Raw genomic sequence first — 21,786 nt, forward strand, 5'->3', positions numbered from 1 at the left:
GGGTGTTAAATACTCTGCTTAACTGTTGCAAAGCCGGAACACAATGAACAACCAGCCCCAAACTCATCTACTGGTCTCTATCCCAATGTAATAAACTACATTTCCAGGATTATAACAAAGTGAACTTCTTGTTTTTTTGCAGTTGCATTCGAGACACGACTGTTTGATGTGTTTGTGAATAATACCAAGATGTATTCGGTGAAAGCCAAACCCGGCAGCGTTTCCAAAAAGCCCCGAAGGTGCTACGTCACACCGACAGACATAACGACAATCATCACTTTGAATGTTCTCTCACAGAGCAGGTACTCAGAGCTGACCACCGACACAAGACGTTTACAGGCGCAAAGCTTTCATTCTTGCCGCGCTTTCATCATCGCATGTCTTCACAAAATGCTCAGTGCAAAGACCAAAGGATTGCAATTAAGGCTGTTGTCGGCTCCTTTGCTTTCATGCCAGGCCGTCGTTAAGGAGTCAAGCGGTTTAACCGCGTCTGAGATGAAAAACCAATGGAAGGCCATGAAAACATAAGTGTGCTTGATTTGTGTTATTAGTTCCCAAACCATTTGGGAACGCGAGAGAGAGAGCAGGAATATACGTCTCACACTGTCTCATCGTATCAGCAGAGCTGGTTAAGGTGTGCAGCGTGAAGACTACGATATTCACGAGGGCCAGATGAAGCAGGAAAAAAGGCCGCACTGAGCCAAGTGCCAAGCAGGAGCCTATCTCAGCGATAGGCGGGGTACACCCTGGACAGGCCGTCAGTTCAACACAGAGGCAGACACTCAGCCACATACACACTCACACCTACGGGCAATTTAGTGTCACCAATCTGCCTAAGATGCATGTTTTTGGTGGTGGGAGGAAGCCGGAGAACCCGGGCAGAACCCACGCGGACACGGCGATAACATGCAAACTCCTCACAGAAGTCGGATTCGAACCCACGACCTTCTTGCTGTGAGGCAACAGCGCTCACCACTGCGCCACCGGCAAAATAGATTTTGGGCGGCAACAATTTAAGCATCCAGATACTGAAATGCTTTTTCTTTACAGCATCAACGGTTTTCTCTGACTATGAATGCGTTTCAGTCACGGCGCACCCACTGAACATTTTTCCTTCCACATTTCTTGCCATTCCACGTGAACTACCTGATGAATGTCGATTTAATTTGTTGCATGTAGGAAGGACAGACAATTCATCTTTGGAGGCATTGCAAAACCGTGTGTTCGTTTGAATCATCTGGGCTTCGGTTTCTTGAGTCGCAGAGAGACTTTTGTCTCGAGAGGCGAGCCTATCGAGGGATTCCTTTCTTCTTCTTTCGCCATGATGGCTGCCTTTTTGAAGGCGCTTGTGTTTTGGCGCAATTTACCTTGAGTTTTGTGGTCCTCCTCGCGCTTCCTCCGTCATTGCATCCTTTTATTGGGGATTCCATTGTACAGTCATTCCACACATCGGCCTGGAGCAATGGAAACAGCTCTCTCGTCACCGTGACACGGGAAGGTCTGGCCAAAGGAGGACGTTGCCATGGCAATTTGTCTTTTCCATCCATTTGCTCCTGAAGAAGAAGAAATGTTTGCGTCAGCAGAAGGAAAGCGGAAGAGGATGGAATAATCACTATTTAAATTCCTCTTGTGCAATGTAAGAAAATTACCATAACGCGCTTTAAAGAAAGGTATTCTTCAAAAAATACTTTAATCCATATATCGATGTTTAAAATGACTGCTAATAGAGCTGCTCTGGAGGCAGAGGAGTCCTTTAACATTTGTCCTCTCTTCAGCTCTATTATATGAAGTATAGCTGCCAATTTATGAAACCAGCAAAGCTTAAAATTCTGCTTTGTTAATGTGATTGGAAATGTAGCTGTAAAAAGGGCTTTAATTAAAGCCACTGAGAGATTTTCTTTGATGCCATTTTGTAGTTTGTCGCAAAAAAAAAAAACCTACAACAATTCCAATCATGGCTCCTAAAAGCAAATCGCTTTCTGATATTGTAAAATATTGGCAACAAATGTTTCCTGTTGGCTGTTAAAAGACGACAACTTCATCTCTCCCAATTCAGTCCTTTCCAGCCGTCCTTTGTTCCACCTGTCAGTGTGGATTTAGCCTCCCTGGCAGGCCTTGGCTGAAATAGGCTTATCTCTGGTGAAGAGTCTTTGATGAACAAAAGCCCATTAATGCGTTTACGTGAATGCTCCCATTCTGAGGGGCCGCAATAGAGATTTCTATTTTTTTTATTTGCTGTCTTCAAAGAATTCAGCGAAAAGTCGAGGCAAACAAAAGAAAAAAAAAGAGAAATAAAGACATATTTTAATGCTCATGGGCCAAAGTGAGACAAACTATAGATATGAATAATCTTTCTTTTTGTCCGCCTTATTAACATTGTTCATTGGTTGTTGGAGGTTCTGACAGAGGTTCAAAGGTAATATCAAAATACTTTTCTGAAAATGTATTCTGGAGTCCCGCTGATGTTCTTTGTCCTGGTTGAATATATCATGACTAACAAGACTCGGACTGGATTAGGAGGCACAGAGGACTGACACATTTGTGGGCTTCGGTTTATTTTTGCTGGATGCCAGATCATTGTATTCCCACAAGGAGGGCAACTCTTCTATATAAAAAAACGTATTTCCTACGGTGATCTAATACCGAAGACATACATGCGGAACAATGTACCAAATGGCGAATGTGCATCATCAGACATCTGGTGGCTCGGAAAATTCAAATGAATCTAAGCGTTCAGCGTTTTTTGGGGTCTTGGGCAGTCTGGTCATGGGATGCACATTCACCACCGGTCAGATCAAATGATGTGCTTGGGTTTTGATGAGAGGGAGGACACAACAAAAACCGGTGTGGCACTGGCACGAAAAACGATAGCAGACACAATAGAGTGATAAACAATACAATGGAAAGTTGACCGTACTTTTCATTGTCAGGAATTGAAAAGCAGATGTCATACCTGCTGGGTTGCCTCACTGTTTGGTTCCTGGCTTTCCTGGGTTGAAGCGGAGACGGCTCCCACCGCTTTTCTGTGGATCGGGTATAGTCCTTCGCAGTCTGCAGTGAAGACTGCCGCCATCTTTAATCACAACAGCGTCCATCTGTCGATGGTTCTTCCCTTTCTACTCTCTCTTTCTCTGTTCCAGTCTCTCTGTTCCAGCCCTCTCTGTTTGTTGTGGGGGGGGTTCTTATTTGCCATCCAACATCAAACCGCCATATCGACAGGCTCATGGGCCGCCCAGTAGGGGGGCAGCTTGAACATGCTGCATTGGCTGTTGTCCTTTTCCAAGCCGCAGACGAACTGACTACATTTATTTTTCTCAGAACGATATGGGCTGCCTGCAAAAAAAAAAAAAAACAATTTCAGCTCTCGGGCCTTTGATTTCAATAATCCCGGCCTCAAAGCTCCTCCATGATTGTCCCTGAATGCATCTTTTCCTCAGATGTTCGGACTGATGGGATTTCAGGTGCTCTTCAGTTGATACCGCGTCTCCATTACTGCTCTCAAATATCCGTAAATGATCGCTGCTGATCATTTAAACCCTTAAAGCTGAAATTTTCCCGCATTTCCAGCTGTTTCGTCATAAATGATGTATAAAAAAACCATCTTCTCTTTTTGCGAAACTCAACTGGGATTCTTTGATCTCACCAACCTGAACTGTATTTGTAGCCTATAGCAGACCGCTTTTATCCAGCTAGCGCTTTTCATTGAGGGTGACACCCCCCCTTCCTGGTCCTTTTCTGCACTGAAACCTTGAATGCAAAGGCGCATCTTGTTTACTGTCATTGTTTTCCTCCCTCCAACTCGTTCAGTGAACAATAAGAGGAGTTGCATTTCAAAATGGTCGGTCCCCTCACCTTCCTCTCCTGCTGTGCAGCTCGTCGACTCTTGTTTCTACGGTCCGCCATAACGTGTATCCCGCTCACCAGCCCCGAAAATACTTTCTTGTACTCATAAACCTGATTCTGATTTTTACTAGTGTGCTGCCGTGACATGAGCATCTTTACTTTATATTGCGGCTTCATCCCTGCGACCCCATTGGAGGAACCAGATGACTGTCTGCACAATCAGATTGTAGCTATGGTAACAGACCCAACATGCATAAATCGTGTGCCTAATTGCTTCGTAAGTGACAGAAAAAAGAAAAAAACATAAATTAATCAATCTCAAATCAAAATAATCCCAAAGGCTTTTTCGGTGAGATGCGTCACAAAATATATATATTAAAAAAAATCTATCATTTTGCTTTATTTTGAAGAAACCCAGTGATTGAAGGCGTAAACGCAAAGACAAGAATGAAAAGATGGATGAAAAGACATTTTGGAGAAAGGGGGAGAGATGATATTGCCTTTGTTATGTAGCATTATCAGCTGCTTACCTTTCAAATGGATTTCACACTCACGTGTCTGGTTGTGGCGGGGGGTCAGATCCAGCATACCCTTCTCACAATGGCCAGCGTTCTCCTCACATCGCACCAGGCAAAGACCTCGCTTACGACATGGATAGTTGGAGGAAGTGATATTAATGCTCCCTGTTACACGATTATCTTAGACAAAGAAGCAGTTTAAACTTGATTTTACTGGTGATTTCAAATGTACTTCAGTTTCATTTTATTCTTGCTTGCATAATAAAGGAGGCCTCTAAAGAAAAAAAAAAGTTGAACCAAAAAAAGAGAGAATAATCTCACAGATCCAACCCGCAAGAGTCTTTTTGCACAAGCACAAAAATAAGCTTGTTTCTCAAAGCAATAGACCAATAAATAATAAAATAGATTCGTACAATAACGTTTCTTGTTCTGTGAGGGAGTGAGCATCTTGGAGTTCCCCACATGAACAAAAATGCCCCAGATCCATGTGATCGCTGACTGGAGCATATTGTATTTTCTTTGGTTATGATGCTCCAAAGGTTCACTGTAAAAAAAAAAAGAAAAAAGAAGAAGAAGCAATAAAAAAAATTCACATCAGCAATACAGTAATTTACATTTATGATGGCTTAATTTGTTTACTTTAGCTTCACTCAAACAGCAAAGGTATCATAGCAGACAGATGCATCACGTATTTGCTAATTACACTTTAGATGGTGATGAGTGAAGAAGAAAAAAACCCACACACGCTATCTCGAATGATCTTTTTTATATCGTCTTAAAACAATTGTAACAATAATCCAAGGCTGGTGGTTCTTTCGTCTGTTTGCTGATGACTTGCAGTAAACAGGTCAAGGTGAAAACTCCACAGCTGTGATTTTCACCGCTAACTCATTCCCAATGGAAATGAGTCTTATTCATTTTTCAAACAGCCTCTAGGATATCTGATCCAAAGAAGGGGGGGAAAACAAACCCCCTCCAGGCTAGGATTCATCTTTGATGTTTCGAAAAGAAAGACCGGGGAAAGCTGCGGTCGGGCTTCATGCATATTGTATTGCTGAGAATAGAATTTACAAGCAGCCTGATTCTCATAGTTATTAGCGATGCGAGCTGACTCTCAGTCTGCACTGATTCCCATTGATTTTGGTTTTCATATTTACAATCCCCAGGGGATTGATACGAAGCCTCCCTGACCGACTAACGGTTACCCTTCACCAGTCATTTTAATTTGTGTCTGTTGTTCTGAATTATTATGATATCATAAAACTGATGGTTCAATCACTTCACTGGCAAAATAAGGAGGCCACGTCATGTTCCAAAGAAGATAACCCTGGTTCATACTTTGCTTCAGCACATCCCCTCCATCCCATCCTATGACTTAGAATTGTGGGTGAGATCGTTTTTAGATCGTAGGTAGAATCATTTTTTTATTGTAATAATTGTTAATTCTTAAGTCGTTCATTCTTCTTTGTAGGTGGATCTTGTAGAAATCAGCCTGTCAGGTACACATAATCACACATGGTAGAAAACAGCGCCCCTCCGCGGCCGCTTTGCAACAATGCATTTCTAAAGGTATATCGTCTCATCAGATCACGTGGTTCGTGCGGAGGTTAAAGGACGCAAGTCAAATATTTTTACCAGCACATATAAAATCCATGCCGCGAAAGTTATATGGCACAGTGTACGTCATGTGACAGCTTTATGAATGACGACGTGCCGACGGTTGGCGCAGGCGCGGTGGCCAAGTGGTAAGGCGTCGGTCTCGTAAACCGAAGATCGCGGGTTCGAACCCCGTCCGTGCCTTTTGAGATTTTACGCATAAATCTCATTCTTCAGCAGTGTGTAGGCAGACAGGTTAAAATACTTTCCTCATTGATCATTTATCAGCACGCAATGACGTCATCATTGAACTGTTGCATTAACACATTATCTGTGACATAAAGCCAACTAAATAAAAAAAAAAAGTATGAAGAAAATATTAATATTTTTATTAGGTTCAATACATTAATGGCAAAAGTAATTTAAGGAATCCGATCCTTATAAGAAGTCAAACTTCTGTTGCGCACATGCTGTGACTGTTTATGTTTCAAGCTGACTAAGCCAAGACTTCATTGTGCGCCATCTGGCTCTGGGCCGGTGAGCCAAACAGTTGATTAAAGGACGCAATTAGCGTGGAGGAGGTTCTGTGCAGCTCACCCGCCAGGGATTAAAGAATGCGCTCATTCACTGGGACAAACACGCTGTCATGCGTATGGAGGATAGGGGCTGGAATTTACTCGGCTTCCCTTTCTCCCTCAACCGGCTGTGCGTCAACTGCGCCTCATGCAGCGTCATCAGAGGAAAGGAGTGGGCTGCCAGAAAAAACAAAGGAGGAAACACCCTGGATTTTCACAGGTAGTAGAGAAAAAACGATGAGGATGAGAGTCTGAAGGACTCCTGCAGGGAAACGCGCAGATTATCCTTTCATCGAATTCCCCCTTTCAAAGGGTAACTCGAAGGCTTGAAGTATGAATCAAACTTTCCCCCAAAAAGAAAAAAACTGAGATTAAAATGTTTTTTCTTAAAGAAAAAGAAAGAAAAAGAAGCAGTTCCACTGTTTGGAATTCTGAAAAGATAAAAGCGCTGTAACTTTTCTTTTCTTTCTGATCCTCTGAACCCAAAAATATGCAGGCTGATTATATACTGCACATAAAGAAAAAGAAAACAAATGTTATTTAATGAACCACTTTATATTTACCAGTAATTGCGTATAATTACATTAACTGAAAATGAGAGAGGAAGGACCACGCTTCCTCTTGAATGAAGCATGTGGCGGTTGGACGAAATCCCGCAAGGTTTTTGTGGGCCGTGACCCACACACTTATCACAGGTCCTGAATGCACCCCCGACATCAGCTCGAATTTTGGTCCGGACGCTTGTGAACGTTGCACAAACACGAAGTAACATCTGGGATTATAGGAAGACTGTGATTACACCCACAAAAAAGGTTTACTGAGACGAGTGTGTCACCGGGGAGCTGCGGCTGAGTACTGGGATCCCGGCTGTGGACCCGGACAGTTCAACAAAATATTAAAACACACAATAATAGACACAATGGGATCTATAAGTCTCTAGACTATGATATATGTTGTTGTTATTGTTGTTCATTCTTGCTTCCCTTCGTTCAAGTCGCTTTGGCCCCATCTACAGGTGAATAAATGCACCGCACTCTCGCTCTCTGCCTTGCTGCTGGTTTGATAGTTGAAATTCTTCTGGCTGTGCGATGGTTGTGTTTTTGTGTTTTTCTCATGGTAAATACTGTGAAGAAAATTAGTTCATGCTAATTTTAGATAGATTTCGTAGCCATATATAGGAAGGGGGCGGCACGGTGTCACAGTGGGTACCATCATAAAACATAAGTTCTTTAAAAAGTCTAAATCTGGTCATCTGATAATAGTCATTTATGTTTTTTTGGCGGGGAAGGAAAGACACTTCCATAGATTTTTAAATATAAACAGGGGAAAACCTGTCTTTGTCTATGTTAGATTGAGCTATGACTTCACTAAATTCCCTAAAAGAAAAAAAAAGATTTTCTTAAGTGCCATCAGCCCAAATGCACAAGAGTCAATTTCACAGTTAAAAGGCGAGCAATGGCCTGAACGGCCGTGAATCAATGTGCTGTTGTGAGGACCGGCGATCCGATCTTTCCCTCACCGACTAGCATTTGACCTCGAGTCGGAGTCTTACTTGAGTTTTGAGTCAGAGTTTCAAAATCCACTCCATCTGCATTCGGAAGACTTACAGGGAGGGTTATACTCACCTGAGAACCAAAGAGTTGTGTGATTGATCTGAGCAGCATGGCTGAAATGATGCTGCACAAACACAGTACTGTCCCTTCTCAGTTTAATTAAAAAGAACCCAATGATATAAATTGAAAGCAGTACAAAAAATGTTTGATAGGTCGCCAGGGCAAACGTGTTATGCATTTGAGTATAGGCTGCACATTGGCTCTGTGTTATCACAGAATAGATTCAGCATAAGGGCAAATCTCCGATTGAAAGGTGCTTTTCTCAGACATTTTGAAATGTCTTTGTCGCACTTGCAGAGCATCTTTTCACACTTGTCCTCCAAATCCTCTGCAAAGAAGAGCACATAAAAAGTCTTTGTTCGGTATAAGAGGATTATTCAATGGTTTAGATTAGATTTGATGAAATAGCTACCATATTAGCATTAGAATGAAAAAGGCTGTATACCACATTCAAACACCTTGTCCTTGCACGTCCACTCATACCGGGCTGTTTTGGTATGGCATCCCTTTTCCTCAGCGTAGCCGTAGCAACAGTCATGTTTGTGGCAACACCTACACGTGAAAGAAAAACAACAGGTAACATTTAGATTGAAGGCCGAACCCTGGACGAGACAGGATGAAGAAACCAGCAGGCGGGTCAGACACGGGCCTGCAGGCTGAATGAAAACACAGCAATTTTAAAGGCGGGGCCGGATGACCAAATGGGTTTCCGGAACCGGTAGTTAGCTGGATAGAGGGGGCTCAGTGTTTTACAACGTAAAAGGAAAAGATGAACACAGCAATTTAGGAGTTGGGTGAGGAATTTTTAGATGTTTTTTTTTTTTAAGTGCCCACTGGCGAATTTAGAACAATCCCCTCCTGTCGGCTAGTCGCCCACCATTTGTGGTTCGGTCGACTCCTTCAGCGGCGGAAACTGTGTGTACTCCATTAGAATGTATAGGATGACTGGGGAAGGCCAAGGGCATCCTGGGAAGACACCAATCTGTGTGGTGGAGGGCAAAGCATCATCACTTCATGCTAAATTATATCTTTGGCCTCACGTAATGTATAGTTGGTTTATATACAGTAACCAGTCCAAAGTGTGTACGCGCGTCCCCAGGAAAGGGAGACAAAAAAAGGCGATTCAGACTTTTATTTTGTGATCTGAGAACTCACCAGTCCGTCTGGTCTATGGGCCAGCCATGACCTCCCAGTCCACAGTAGCATCCGTACCCTATGTAAACCAAGGCGGATCTCCCCGTGCTGCACCCGACGGCTGCCGCCAACTCCAAGATCCCTCTTTTGGAGCGCTGGGATCTGCGTGCTGCCGCAGAGGCCGCGGCCACTGTCAAAGGAAGCAGCCGATCAAAGGGAGAAACTCGTGGCATCGTGCTGATGATGTCATTGTTTACAGCTGTTTTCGTTGTCAGGCTACAAAATTTGGATTGAAAGTTTATTTTCTTTTTTTTTTATCCACCCTTTATGGACTCAGTTTCAAGTGTCTGAAAATGAAGTCTCATAAATGCAGGTTGTGTTCACGTTGGATTGAGACTATTTATTGTCTTTTGGAGGCAGTTTGTGGTGTCTTTATGGTGTTGGGGTGATGAACACACTTCATCACTGTAGCCTCAATGAAAGACGCATTTCACTGTGCAACTTGCTTTAGACTCAGCCAGTCAGAAACGTATGATTTATACAGAATATAAGCAAAACACACGATACAGCACACAGACAGTCAACCGGACTCTCAACGAATCGTCTGGAGGTGAACATGGATGGTTTCCCTTGAAGGTTTTCTGTACTCCCTAATAACTATTCAGGTGTTCTCTCCCTCCCCATGCTCCGAAATAAATGGCCAACTTACCGCTTAACAGGAGAAGCACCTGGTAAAACAGATTCATGGCATCCGGCAGACAGCTGAACTCCACAAGAGTCACTTTCACTGTGGGTGTAACATGGAGAGGAGGGCGTTTTGTAGCTCCTTTTTGAGTGCTCTAAAGAGCATCACCATTGAACAGAGGCTTAAAACCACATGTACGCCCCCTAGTGGACACACACCGAAGCTTTTTTAAGTGCGTCTTCTCAGCTGGTGGTGATGATGCTGCCCTAACACGTCATAGGCCAGATTTCTTGGATAGAGCGTGTCCTGTTAAAAACAACAACAACCTGTATGTTCATGCTTATTATCATTTAATTATCTTAGTATAAAAACAACAAGACCTCTGGAAGAAACACAAAGATATGCACGACACGTTTTTCAGGAGTGTGCAACCAAAAAACTGATTACAGCAGTAATCCTGCTCCTCATGGACTGACACAACCTCCACATGTCGGTCCTGTGTGCCGGCTGCTTTGTGCACCGGCTCATTACAGGCGATCAACCAGGGTGTTGCCCACGGCAACTTCTCGAGTGTGCTGCCCCGCCTCCAGCATGCCAATGGCGTGATCTCGGTTAGGTCGTCCCAGCCGTGGCAGTTCTCCAGATTTCAGCTTCTCTCTGTCTTTTCAGAGAGGTGGATTAGTCTGGTGGGATCGATTGGAGTCACAGTGACGCCAGTATTTGTTACAAATTCATCAGGAGACTTGTTCAAATAGCGAAAGATCTTATTGTCCTTGACCTCACGTGTGTTCCTGACCACTCCGCATTATGTTTTTGTGGGCGTCCGTCCGTCCGTCCGTCTGTCTTTTGACACGGACACTATTTAGGATTTATGCGTATTGATCAGCGGCTTTTATATTGTTCACTACTTGTGAGTCCTAAACAGAGAGGCGATCGCCTTGCCTCTGTTACGTGACAGTAGCTTGAGGACAGCGGAGACATGTTGTTCCATCGCATCACTAGAACTTCTTTTTCAGAACTTCTCAGCATTAGAACCTTTGTTAGAGCAACCTGAAAGATGACAGGCTGGCAGAAAATGAAAAGCAAAAACCATCTGTAGTTTCATGTTATTTTTATTACAATAATAAGTACAGCTCGCTTTTGATCTGCGTGACCTTTCAAGATTTAATGAACCTAATCAGACTCTGGGCTTGTTCATGCTGTTCTGACACACTTCATTCTTATTTTTTTACATTCTGTTGTCTTTAATTCAGGGCTGGTTCCAGGGTCAGCCTGCATCTTGTGTGTTCTATCACACTGTGTACTAACTTCATGCCTACTTTACTGCTGAGAGCAGAAGTCCGTTCACAATTTGCTCCGTCATATTTGAATTTTAATATCAGTCAAAATCTTTTATTCATTTTGAGGTTTCGCTGACGGAAAGACAGCAGAATGTAAAACAATCATTCGTCGCTACTTTCTGTTGTTTGGTAACTCAAATCTGAGTTACTGAGCAGCTCTCTGAACACATCCGCTCTGAGAATGACATGAATTGGATCACATCATTGCATTCTATCTTCTTATTGTGTTCTCTGAGAGTTTAATTTAAGCTCTGCCGTACGGGACTCTATTGTCATTCAGAATACTTTAACAGCTAAATCATAAAAGACTCATGCTTTGGGTTTGATAACAGGGAGCACGTTGTCACGTTTGTCATGCTTCCGCACGTTGAGATAAGGCCTCCCTCTGGCAGTTATTATGGTCGTCAGGATGACTGTGCTGCAAGAGAGGAAACAATCCCTCAACCCTTGTGTATCTGCGTATCAACATTTAAATTGATCGGATTGGCTTCTGACTGAGACTAATGGTGTGGATGTGAAGCTTAAACAAGCAACATATGAGCAATGAATTGACAAGAAAGCTGTGTTTAATACTTATTTTCCTGTATATGCACTGGCTCCATTAATTTCAAATAAGAATAAATGAATGATTATAGCATGGCTCAGGGGAAAAGATGTTTGATGCACACTGTAAACAAATATATGTCAGGAAATACTCCTTATTAGTTTACACAGAAATGAAATACGATAAAACATGAGCGTTAAATTGCTCATGCATTTATTTAGACAGTATAACAGCAATGTCAACACTACGAATGGATATTTAATACTGTATTCTCCTTCTTCTTTATTATTATTATTAGTAGTATTCACTTGACTTGCAGTTCCTTTCTGGGTCTGTAGGGGGAAGCAGTGCTCTGGAGTCAGTGTTGACAGAACAGACGAAGAAGAGACAAAGGGCGGCCTTCTGCTATACAGCACATCAAAGCAAAGTTATTTCAGTTTTAACGCGACGTTATTTGTTATTCCTTTTAGGTAACCTACGCGAGGCTGGCTCGGAACCGCGACCCATTCATGTGAGTAGCTTCGCACGCCAGTGGCGGCTCGGCGTTTTGTGTTATATTCGCCAGTTGTCAGGCTTGGAGCGACGCCGTCTAGCTGCTGCCCGCTATTGTTTCCGTCGGGGAACTTAACTCGGACGTGCCTTCGCTTTGTATTTCCTAGAAACCGTCGTAGCCGATTAGCTCGGTGTGTTTACAGCACTGTTTAAAGTTAACACCACATGCGTATTGTTAGTGAGAAAACAACGCGAGCTACCGAATTGATAACCTCTGCTAGCAAATGATGATTGCTAACAAGAAGTGTACACTCTGGTTCCAAGCGGCGCGTAACACACGTGTGCTAACTGCCGTGCATCCTTTATCGGACGCCTCCCCATAATGACAAAATTCCTCGCCCTTAACGCTTTACGTGGAATTCTTCTACTTCATATACTACACGTGTTTAAGATAGACATACACAGCTTCTCCTTAACTTACTGTGTAATATATATTATAATGCAAAGAGCACACAGACGTTTTTAACACTGGCTCGTAAGTTAACAAAGATGTTCAGATTTAATTTCCGGAATCACGAGTGTCGTCATCACTAAACACGGAAGCTAATAACCCCGAAGGCGTGCAGTCAGAACGAGCTCCTGAAGACCATGATAATTAGCACTGACTGACATTGACGTTAGGGTTTGTCAGCAAACCAGTCTGACGACTTGATGATGTGCAAATATAATAGTCGTGCTTTGATTGTGTGTTTGTTGAGTTTTCAGATGCTATATAATCATTATCATTTCAGGTGCTATCAAAGGAGTGCGCTTTAAAACACAAACATGTCCGAAGCCTGTCAGGACAGAAGGAGTCGCTGGCAGGAGATTCAGAAGGGCCTGCAGTTCATCCAGTGAGTGCCGTCGTCGCTCTTTTTTTATTTTGCTGTGATGACTTCTGACTGTGATCAAAGCAGAACCTGTTCTGGACACTGTTCTTGTGATTAATAAGTAACAGTCAGTGACGGCTGACTAGTTTCATTTATAATACGAGGATGTTTTTCCGGAACAGATCTGAGTTTTGCACTCGTGCGCCGCAACTTCTTATTATTTAATCCCATCTGACATCTGAGCTTTCATTACCAAAAACAAAAGTGATACTTAAAGTGCTAATCTGCCATCTCATGCTGCGCAGGAAACTAAGATTGATTAACAAATAAAGGAATGTCACTTTTTTTTTCTAACTGCCGTCATCTTCATTATGGAGAGCCTCATCAAAAACTCTTCATTTAAGTGTGATGATGTGAAATAAAACGGAAGACATTTGGATTTTACTTCACACACACACACACACCTTCCTGTCTTTATTTCTGGTGTCTGATTTTTCAATGCCGAAACAAACTGTACCAACGATAAGACAATGGAAAACATAGCTTTTGTAATGCGTCTTGGTAAATATGAATAATGACATTAGATTCTCTCTCATTCCACTGTAACCAGTTCTATTAAACTTTGTCCTGCTAACATGATCCTCTCGCCTCGCCTGCCTTTAGATCGACCCTTCCGTTCCCCGGGAGCCAAGAGCAGTATGAGGTAAAAACGTGTCGCTTCTGTTGGATGATGATGATTCCCGGCTTGTGTCCGTGTGTCAACATTTGCACTGCGTTGAGCTAAACTGATCAGAGCATTGATATCTGGGCCAGACAAAAGGCAAAGCGTGATGTTCTATGAAGTAAAGGTTCGACCCGCTGCATTCCGCGTGAGATCTCTGCTTCCTTACATTCTCAGGTGTTCATTAAGGATCTGGTGTGGAACCTTTTTGGAGAAGGGAACGACGTGTTCAGAGAAGGGGAATGGTCCAAGTCCATCGAGATGTACACCGAAGCGCTGAGTATAGCGGAGTACGCCGACTCTGAGGAAATCGGTATCCCAACGGGTTTACTGGAGAAGCTGTATGCAAATCGTGCCGCCTCATATCTAAACGTTGTCCCGGTAAGTTGCCCCTGCCTTTGGTTCCAGTTTAGATGCTAATCATTTCGTGTTTCTTCACGCTTTGACATCAACAATTAGCCGCACACCATGACATCACCGGAGTCCCACATCAACGGGGAAGCAAACAAGCTTCCCGTCGGTACCGAGGAACCGTCACTCCTAACGCCAAATGTTTGTCTGTTTTAACCAGACGTATTATTCTCATGGAATCGTTGAGATCTGAAAATGGTTTGAGGCTCAACGAAGTTCTGTAATTTGGCTGTCATGAACAAAAAATCTATTTAAAAAGCATGAATTAGGTAGGAAGGTGATGAAAGGCTTGAAAATGAATATCGACCGGCTCCAATGCTATCAACCACTCCGCTGACCGAGCACCTTCAGTCGAATTCCGATCACAGAGCGGCATCTTTGTTCCGTATTCACTCGGGATCCTTTCTTCTTTCTCAGAGGCTGTATGACCAAGCGTTAGAAGACTGTGAAAAGGCTCTCCAGCTGAACGAGGGGAACTACAAAGCACTGTATCGGAAAGCCAAATCCTTGAAGGAGATGGGACGACATCAAGAGGCCTACGAGGCCGTTGCCAAATGTTCTCTAGTCGTGCCTCAGGTGAGGCGGACATGTGTGTTTCGTGCTCCTGTACAGATTCCACTCTTTGTTTGGTCTCGGCAGACGGCCTTCAGGAACGTCGCGTTCCCAGCGTTCATTATGTTTCTGTCATGGAGGCTAAAATTAAAATGGTTATTATTGACTTTGGTTTGTCTTGTTTAATTTGTTTTTAAGCTGCTTCGTCAGGGTACATTTAGCGCTTGCTGTTGCCATGGGCAACGCTAACATATAAAATGTGTATGTCCCCATTCAATTTAGCTTCTTCTTTTCCCAGGATCCTAGCGTCACCGTGCTGACTCAGGACCTCGCCAAAAGTTTGGGATTGAAAATCCGTAAAGCTTACATCAGGAGTAAGGTACGTACCGCCGTGAGGGCGGCGGCGCCGTCGGAGGAGGTTTCATTCATGTGAAGGAGACGTCATTTTCTGATTCTGGATGGCATCGACTTTCGGGGTTGTGTGAAGGTTCTTTTCGTTTCTCTTTCCATAGCCGGCCTTGAATGTTTTGCAGGGGTCGAGTTACCAGGATACGTCGTGCGACCAGGTGAGCAGCAGCTGCTACGTCGTCTGCGTTATGTTTCTAGACTCTGGCGCGTCGCTCACTGGAATTCTTCTGCATTTATTCAGGCTTCCCACGACTCCTCTTCCGTTGAGGATATAGAAATTGGTAAGCTGCTTATTAAACACATTTTGAATAGTCAGCTGGAGGTAGCAGGACCTCGCTCTCTCATCCCGGGTCTCCCCCATGTGTTTTAGAAGTAGCCCAGCTGAGCCAGGACAGCGGCATCGACGTTCCGGTCCCGGATCCAATCCAGCCTCTTGTAGCCGTCGCCTTTCCTTCAAACGGCGCGACAGTGGCCGAACTCCACAACCACACTCTGTCCTCTGTGACCCAGTCGGAGCCGGCGTGCTTCGAGTCCGTCTCCGTGGCGGCGCCGCTTCACATGTCCACGTTTAACGGGTGCAGGAGCGGCAACCCGCGCCCAATGCGTCAGCCGAGTCCAGATTATGACGCCGACGTAATCGAAGATGATTTAGATGATCTCCTGGACCAAGCCGGCCCCGAATCAGCCATGGTTAGCGATTCTGTGCCCCCCCCCCCCCCCCTTACAAAGGTGATATCTGAAGATGATGAATGCAATTTATTCTAAATGTGAACAAATTGCTTCCAGGGTATTCCCACGGTGAAGGGGCCCCTTCCTTTGCCAACCAGCATCGCTTCGGGCAGCCCCATGCCCAGTTCCTTCCTGATGCCCTTTTTGCACAGCAGTGCTGAGCAGTGCACCGTGAATCTGCCCGCACTGTATCACAAGTCCGGCTCGAGCTCCTACTTTGGTATGGACACTTTCGGTGCCCTCCCACCCACAATGGACTCGTTAGATAACCTTAGCATGGGAGATTTTAAAACGGGTAAGTTATTTACCGTGTTTTCTTACTTGGTTAATCGTGCTGAGAATATGAGCCGACTCCTGATTCTCTCCTCAAATTTCAGATTATACCTCAAGTAGATTCATGCCACAGGTAATTCATCATCACCGTCCAGACTCTTCAGTCTTCTCTTCTCCAGGCTAACGGTGTTATTATTTCTTTTAAAGCTGGACAATGCTGAAATTCCGATGGGAATGGCGGTGGGCATGCCTGAAGTGAAGGGTCTTCCTGCTGCCGTAGATTTAGCGAAGAACCCGTTGGCCGACACGCACGAGTTCAAGCAAGCGTGCTCGGCGTGCTACATGAAGACCGGTGAGGACACGGTTCTTCCGGTCCAGCCTGTGCGTGTCTCTAAGGTTCTGTTTAACGGGTCCTCTCATGGTCGTGTCCTCAGGGCCGGGCGTGCTGGATTACACATTTCACACGGAGGAGCACAAATGCAAAAAAGACTCTTTGCTCGGCAGAATCAAACATTCACCGGACAAAACGTGGAAGCTGATTCGGCCCAGGCCAACGAAGACTCAATATGTTGGACCTTATTACATCTGTAAAGGTGTGTGTGTGCGTTTTCTTTGCTCATAAATAGTTTAGTTTGCCTTAATTTATTCACGTTGACACAAATCCTTTTGTTGTATTGGAATAAATGTTGCCGGAGTTGAAGGGCCGTTCGTCCTGCGCGTCGGCGACACTAAAATGTTGCGTCTTTCCAGAGGTGGCTGTTGGGATGGACTGCATGTACCCTGGCCACTGCACATTTGCATACTGCCAAGAAGAGATTGATGTCTGGACTCTAGAGCGGAAAGGTTTCATCTCCAGAGAGCTGCTCTTCGATCCCTACGGGCCCAATTCCAATATCAGCTTGACGATCCCTAAGATCTTACAGGAGCATCATGGGATATTCATGTTTCTCTGCGGGGTGAGGACTCGATGCGACGTCTGTTTGTCAGTGAGCCCTTTTGAATACGTCTGCCGCCGCGCTGAATTAAATGAGCCTATTGTTGTCGAAGTTCTCGTTTACCGGAAATATGAGCCGCGTCTCAGATCTGAAGTGGCGTCCTGAGAACGACGCCAAAGAGCTACGGCACTTTTGTAATTAGAACTTGTGTAGTTGTGACTGCAGCCGCTATAGTGACAAATAGAAGCGGAACATTGGCAGAAGGAAACGCCCCTGAACTGAGACACAGCTGTAGGCAAGGGGGTGGAGCCTGAACACGTAATGATGGGTAAAGACGTGCGACGCGTGACGCTGCGTGGCGAGGATCCTGTGGCCGTTCTTTCCTCGCCGTGAACCGGCTGCGTTTCATTGGCAGGTGTGCTTCGACCATAAACCCAGAATAATCAGCAAAACCAACAAAGACGACCCGTCGCGCTGCTCTCATCCGGTGACCAAGCACGACTTTGAGGATCACAAGTGAGCGATTTCTCCTCTCGCCGCTCCGACACCAATCATCGTCTCATGAAAGGCGTGGCTTGTGGACGCTTGTTCTCCTGTTTTTGGCCTCTCAGGTGCCTGGTTCACATTTTGAAGGAGAATACAGTCCGGTATTCCAAAATCCGCCCCCTGAGCCCTCTGTGCCAGCTGGATCTTTGTCGCCATGAGGTGCGTTACGGCTGCGTGAGGGAGGACGACTGCTTCTACGCCCACAGCCTCATAGAGCTGAAGGTCTGGATGATGCAGCACGAGCTCGGTAAAGCCGCCGCCAAATCCTCCAGAGGCAGGAGATGGTCCAGAAACGCCACATTTTAGAGGCTGCGTCTCACTTTGTTTTGTCCTTTCACTGCGAATCGGAATAGGGATCACTCATGAAGGTATCATCCAAGAAGTAAAGAAGTTTTGGAACTCACCAGCTTCACAGCAGGGCGCTCAGGTTGGCTCCTTTTTTGAGCTCGTTCGTCGTTGTTCAGTCTTCGCTTCGTGCTGACCGCAGACCTTTTTATTGGCAGCTTTCCACGGCTCAGAGGAGGTTTGGACCCCCGAATCTGAAGATGATGTTCGTCTGTGGCCAGTGCTGGAGGAACGGACAACCCAGCGAAGCGGACAAAAACAGGAAGTACTGCTCCGCCAAGGCCCGACACACGTGAGTGCTTCCAAACCTTGAACACGCATTGTGGACGGGAGATTGGATCCAGAAAGTGATCCGCAAACTCTGTCTCAGGTGGGCGAAGGACAGGCGGGTGGTGCTTGTGAGTTCTACTGTTAGGAAAAAATGGACAACAGTCAGACCTCTTCCAACCAAAAAACCCATCCCAGCTCAGTTTGAGGTAAGTCGGGCTTTTCCTTTAACCCTAAAATGTTTGTTCCTTGTTAAAAGAAATCTAAAATGACCCCCCCCTCACTTTCTGTTTCCGGCCTAGATTTGTATGCATGTGACGGCTGGAAAGAAATGTCAGTACATTGGGAACTGCACATTTGCTCACAGTGTGGAAGAAAGAGACCTTTGGACCTACATGAAGGAGAACAACAGTGAGTGTGATCCGGGCGGACGCTTCGCGCTCGCGTCTGAATTAGGCCCAGCATGTGAAGCCCTCTTTATGTCGTCACGCAGTTCCTGACATGGATCAGCTGTACGAGCAGTGGCTGCAGTCTCAGAAGCCTGGCTGGGGCGAAGAGGCGTCCGGCAACTCTGTGAGGGAGAACGGCAAGCAGATCCACATGCCGACAGACTACGCCGAAGAAGTGGTGAGTTTAAATCCATCGGCACGACGCGGCAAAAACCGGATCGGAATTATTCATCACTTTTTTGTTCTTTTTTTTTTTATGCAGACCGGTAATCACTGTTGGCTGTGTGGTAAAAACTGCAACAGTGAGAAGCAGTGGCAGCAGCACATCACGTCAGAAAAACACAAAGACCGGGTGTTCAACTCCGAGGACGACCAGAACTGCTGGCAGTACCGATTCCCCACAGGAACCTTCAAAGTTTGTCAGAGGTGAGATAATCCCGGTACAGTCCCAGCTGGGTTTTTGGTTGTTTTTTTGTTTTGTTTGGTGACCTTTGACCCCTCCCCCTGTGTCCCGACAGGTTCCTTAAAGGCACGTGCACGGAGGACGAATTGTGTAAAATGGCGCACGGGGCGCAGGAACTAACAGAGTGGAAGGAGCGCAGAGAATTCCTTTTGATGAAACTTGCCAAAGCCAGAAAAGACCATCTTATAGCACCGAACGACAATGACTTTGGAAAATACAGTTTTCTGCTTAAAGACATTATATAAATTATATGATCTCGGCACTTATGCTCACGTAAGCTAGCAAATGTAATTCGAACAGTCTTGAGTCAGACGCTCGAGCCCAGCATTCTGATTGGCAGCTGGATCGCAGAGCAGTCGGTCAACAACCAAAAAATACCACAACGTATGCGAGACACTTGAAGTCGTGCTTGGCGCGCCATTGAGTGGCGTGCGTGGGGGACGTGGGCGACGTGTTTTAACCTTCGATCCAGTTGACCTGAAAAAAACAAAAAGTGATTTCTTTTGCAGCAGTTTATGTATGCTAACGGCCTTCAGTTAAGTTGAAAGGATGGAATACTTAAATCCTCAGTTCAGGCATTCTCGCTACCCATTAATCTGTTACCGGTGTAATGAACGCCACGTCAAATAAAGCCTTTGTTTTTTGTTTTTTCTTAATCCGTGAGAAAGTATTTCCCAAAGCGGTGCTGAAATATTCCGAGGGATGATTCTGTTACAGGTATTCTAAATGATGCACGTCATAAAAGCGTGTGTGAAATGTTCCCATCACGCACCAGTTTTGATTAATAATTATAGAAAAAAAAAAGATGGAAAATACCATTACAAAGACTTTATTTACAAATTTATGACAGAACCTTAAATACTAAAGCGCCACTCTTTCCCCACAAAACGGACCTCCAATAGTAAGCAGGCTGAAAAATAACTGGCAGACTCCACAGTGAAAAAACAATTTATCCCTCTTGCGTCACGCATCCCAGTAAGGAAGGGGGGGGGGGGCATGCTGTTCAGGCCTGGGAGGTAGTCTTTTTTTCCATTTGTCAGAAATCACTAACGCCGCATGCATCCCCAGCCAGACAGTCGTGACGGGAGCAGGTCGTCCTGCCGCCAGGGAAGGCGGCGCCTCACAGAAACGATCAGGCCATCACCTGCTGCAGGTCCTCCACCTCCAGCTTCCACATCCGTCTGTGGAGCGCTGCGAGCTCGGAGAGGTCTGCCATCTTCACTGCACGGATGACTGGCTCCGGGGAGACGGTCTGGATGGCGCCCATCACCATGACGTATTTCCCTGCGCAAACAGTCGCAGGTAGTCAAATGTTCAGCGACAATAGATTCAAGGAAACAGGAAGGATGGTGTTTATGTATGTAGTTCTCTGACATTGTTTTTATTCTTCAGTTTCTTGGTTTGGACTCAGAATTCAGGCTGGTTTGTGTCGACTTATAAATAAAATGGGAGTAAAAAAAAAAGGCTCAACTCATTTTAGGACCGGACTCCAGACAAAAAAAAGGGGATAGGAAGAGACAGGTGAGGCCTGCCAGGCCAAGAGGAGGATTCATGACGTCATTGATGCTGATTGTGTTAAATAAATACAATTGAAAAAAAAATGTTTTAGACCCAAGTTTTGTCTTCATAGAATTGTGTATTGATTTACGTTACGAATGAAATCAAGAGATCAACTAAAAGAGAAGGAACAAAGGTGAGACGCCACCGCGACCGGAAGCGGTCCTCGGGAAGAATATGACGTATACGGAACCAGAAACCAACTTCCGCCTCCCTCCCATACCTTTGGACAAGCACGGCTTCCCTTTGGGAATGTTGTTGACGCCTTGAACCGCGAACGTCCCCGTCTCATCCATCAGCAGCACGGTGTTGCCGTCCAGCTGGGCTTCCAGGACGGTTCCCTGCATCCACACCAGTGAGACCAGCAGAGAACGACCCCCACCGAGGCTGACGTCATACGCGCTCCCGCTGTCAGCGCCCCCCCGGCGCTCCGCCGTCCTCAGCTGACCGGATAAGACTTTAATCGGCGGCGGCCGGTTAGCCTCTAACGTTTGTTCTCGTTTGAACATCACTGAGCACCTAGTATATCCCGCCAAAGATGTTGTGGCGGAAGTTCGTACACATCACTTCCCGTCCACTTCCTATTTCACAATAAAAGCATTGACAAAGCCATATATTATTTGAAAGGTACCCGGTGTACTTTGAACAGCATTTCGTTTTTTTTAACAGATGATATACAATTTCTTGGGCAACGTTTTCATCGAACTTCAAATTGTTAGAATTAGTTTTGTTGGGATGAAAAAAGGAAACTCAGGAAATGGGAATACACACCACCAATTTGAGAGGATCTTTTTATTCTAATATTGGCTGTGCTGTAATTTGTGGTTTGACGGATTTTTGACTGAGTAGGCGACCTGGAAATTACATTTTATTTTTAGAGAAAGCCAAGATCGCTCCTCTCCAGCTATTCCTCGAATGACC

The 21,786-nt window shown here is 45.0% G+C and overlaps 3 protein-coding genes and 1 non-coding gene across 4 annotated transcripts; 2 read left to right on the forward strand and 2 right to left on the reverse strand.

The window, feature by feature from the left end:
• Positions 1 to 6,089: 6,089 nt before the first annotated feature.
• On the forward strand, positions 6,090 to 6,161 carry trnat-cgu (transfer RNA threonine (anticodon CGU)). Its single transcript has one exon. It is a non-coding gene; the product is annotated as a tRNA-Thr (tRNA).
• Positions 6,162 to 8,315: 2,154 nt separating this feature from the next.
• LOC137912926 (phospholipase A2-like) lies at positions 8,316 to 10,025 on the reverse strand. Its single transcript, XM_068757054.1, has 4 exons — positions 9,989 to 10,025; positions 9,301 to 9,469; positions 8,591 to 8,697; positions 8,316 to 8,473 (listed from the first exon to the last, which is right to left on the reverse strand). Exons 1-4 carry the CDS (start codon positions 10,023 to 10,025, stop codon positions 8,316 to 8,318), a joined length of 471 nt encoding a protein of 156 aa, XP_068613155.1.
• A 2,241-nt stretch (positions 10,026 to 12,266) lies between these two features.
• On the forward strand, positions 12,267 to 19,936 carry LOC137912939 (zinc finger CCCH domain-containing protein 7A-like). The gene is made up of 23 exons (XM_068757067.1): positions 12,267 to 12,359; positions 13,132 to 13,233; positions 13,873 to 13,912; positions 14,108 to 14,311; positions 14,759 to 14,917; positions 15,192 to 15,272; positions 15,406 to 15,459; positions 15,543 to 15,582; positions 15,672 to 15,991; positions 16,088 to 16,325; positions 16,408 to 16,436; positions 16,511 to 16,655; positions 16,738 to 16,896; positions 17,054 to 17,259; positions 17,654 to 17,754; positions 17,850 to 18,031; positions 18,138 to 18,211; positions 18,288 to 18,421; positions 18,500 to 18,605; positions 18,699 to 18,807; positions 18,890 to 19,023; positions 19,108 to 19,271; positions 19,364 to 19,936. Exons 2-23 carry the CDS (start codon positions 13,166 to 13,168, stop codon positions 19,551 to 19,553), a joined length of 2,937 nt encoding a protein of 978 aa, XP_068613168.1. The 5' UTR covers positions 12,267 to 12,359; positions 13,132 to 13,165; the 3' UTR covers positions 19,554 to 19,936.
• Positions 19,937 to 20,198: 262 nt separating this feature from the next.
• On the reverse strand, positions 20,199 to 21,374 carry LOC137912966 (recQ-mediated genome instability protein 2-like). The gene is made up of 2 exons (XM_068757097.1): positions 21,089 to 21,374; positions 20,199 to 20,592 (listed from the first exon to the last, which is right to left on the reverse strand). Exons 1-2 carry the CDS (start codon positions 21,372 to 21,374, stop codon positions 20,441 to 20,443), a joined length of 438 nt encoding a protein of 145 aa, XP_068613198.1. The 3' UTR covers positions 20,199 to 20,440.
• Between the last annotated feature and the right edge of the window lie 412 nt (positions 21,375 to 21,786).

Source organism: Brachionichthys hirsutus, unplaced genomic scaffold (assembly GCF_040956055.1).
Source record: "Brachionichthys hirsutus isolate HB-005 unplaced genomic scaffold, CSIRO-AGI_Bhir_v1 contig_851, whole genome shotgun sequence".
NCBI classification, from domain to species: domain Eukaryota; kingdom Metazoa; phylum Chordata; class Actinopteri; order Lophiiformes; family Brachionichthyidae; genus Brachionichthys; species Brachionichthys hirsutus.

What these genes read in the sequence shown, in the direction of transcription:
- LOC137912926 (XM_068757054.1), bottom strand. Translation starts at nt 10,025, where the DNA reads ATGAATCTGTTTTACCAGGTGCTTCTCCTGTTAAGCG. An exon ending in CCCATAGACCAGACGGACTG is followed by an intron (nt 8,698 to 9,300) that starts GTGAGTTCTCAG and finishes TTTCACGTGTAG; the next exon opens with GTGTTGCCACAAACATGACT. An exon ending in GGACAAGGTGTTTGAATGTG is followed by an intron (nt 8,474 to 8,590) that starts GTATACAGCCTT and finishes TCTTCTTTGCAG; the next exon opens with AGGATTTGGAGGACAAGTGT.
- LOC137912939 (XM_068757067.1), top strand. Translation starts at nt 13,166, where the DNA reads ATGTCCGAAGCCTGTCAGGACAGAAGGAGTCGCTGGCAGGAGATTCAG. An exon ending in AAGCTTACATCAGGAGTAAG is followed by an intron (nt 15,273 to 15,405) that starts GTACGTACCGCC and finishes CTCTTTCCATAG; the next exon opens with CCGGCCTTGAATGTTTTGCA. An exon ending in ACCTTATTACATCTGTAAAG is followed by an intron (nt 16,897 to 17,053) that starts GTGTGTGTGTGC and finishes GCGTCTTTCCAG; the next exon opens with AGGTGGCTGTTGGGATGGAC.
- LOC137912966 (XM_068757097.1), bottom strand. Translation starts at nt 21,374, where the DNA reads ATGTTCAAACGAGAACAAACGTTAGAGGCTAACCGGCCGCCGCCGATT. An exon ending in GAAGCCGTGCTTGTCCAAAG is followed by an intron (nt 20,593 to 21,088) that starts GTATGGGAGGGA and finishes CTGTTTGCGCAG; the next exon opens with GGAAATACGTCATGGTGATG.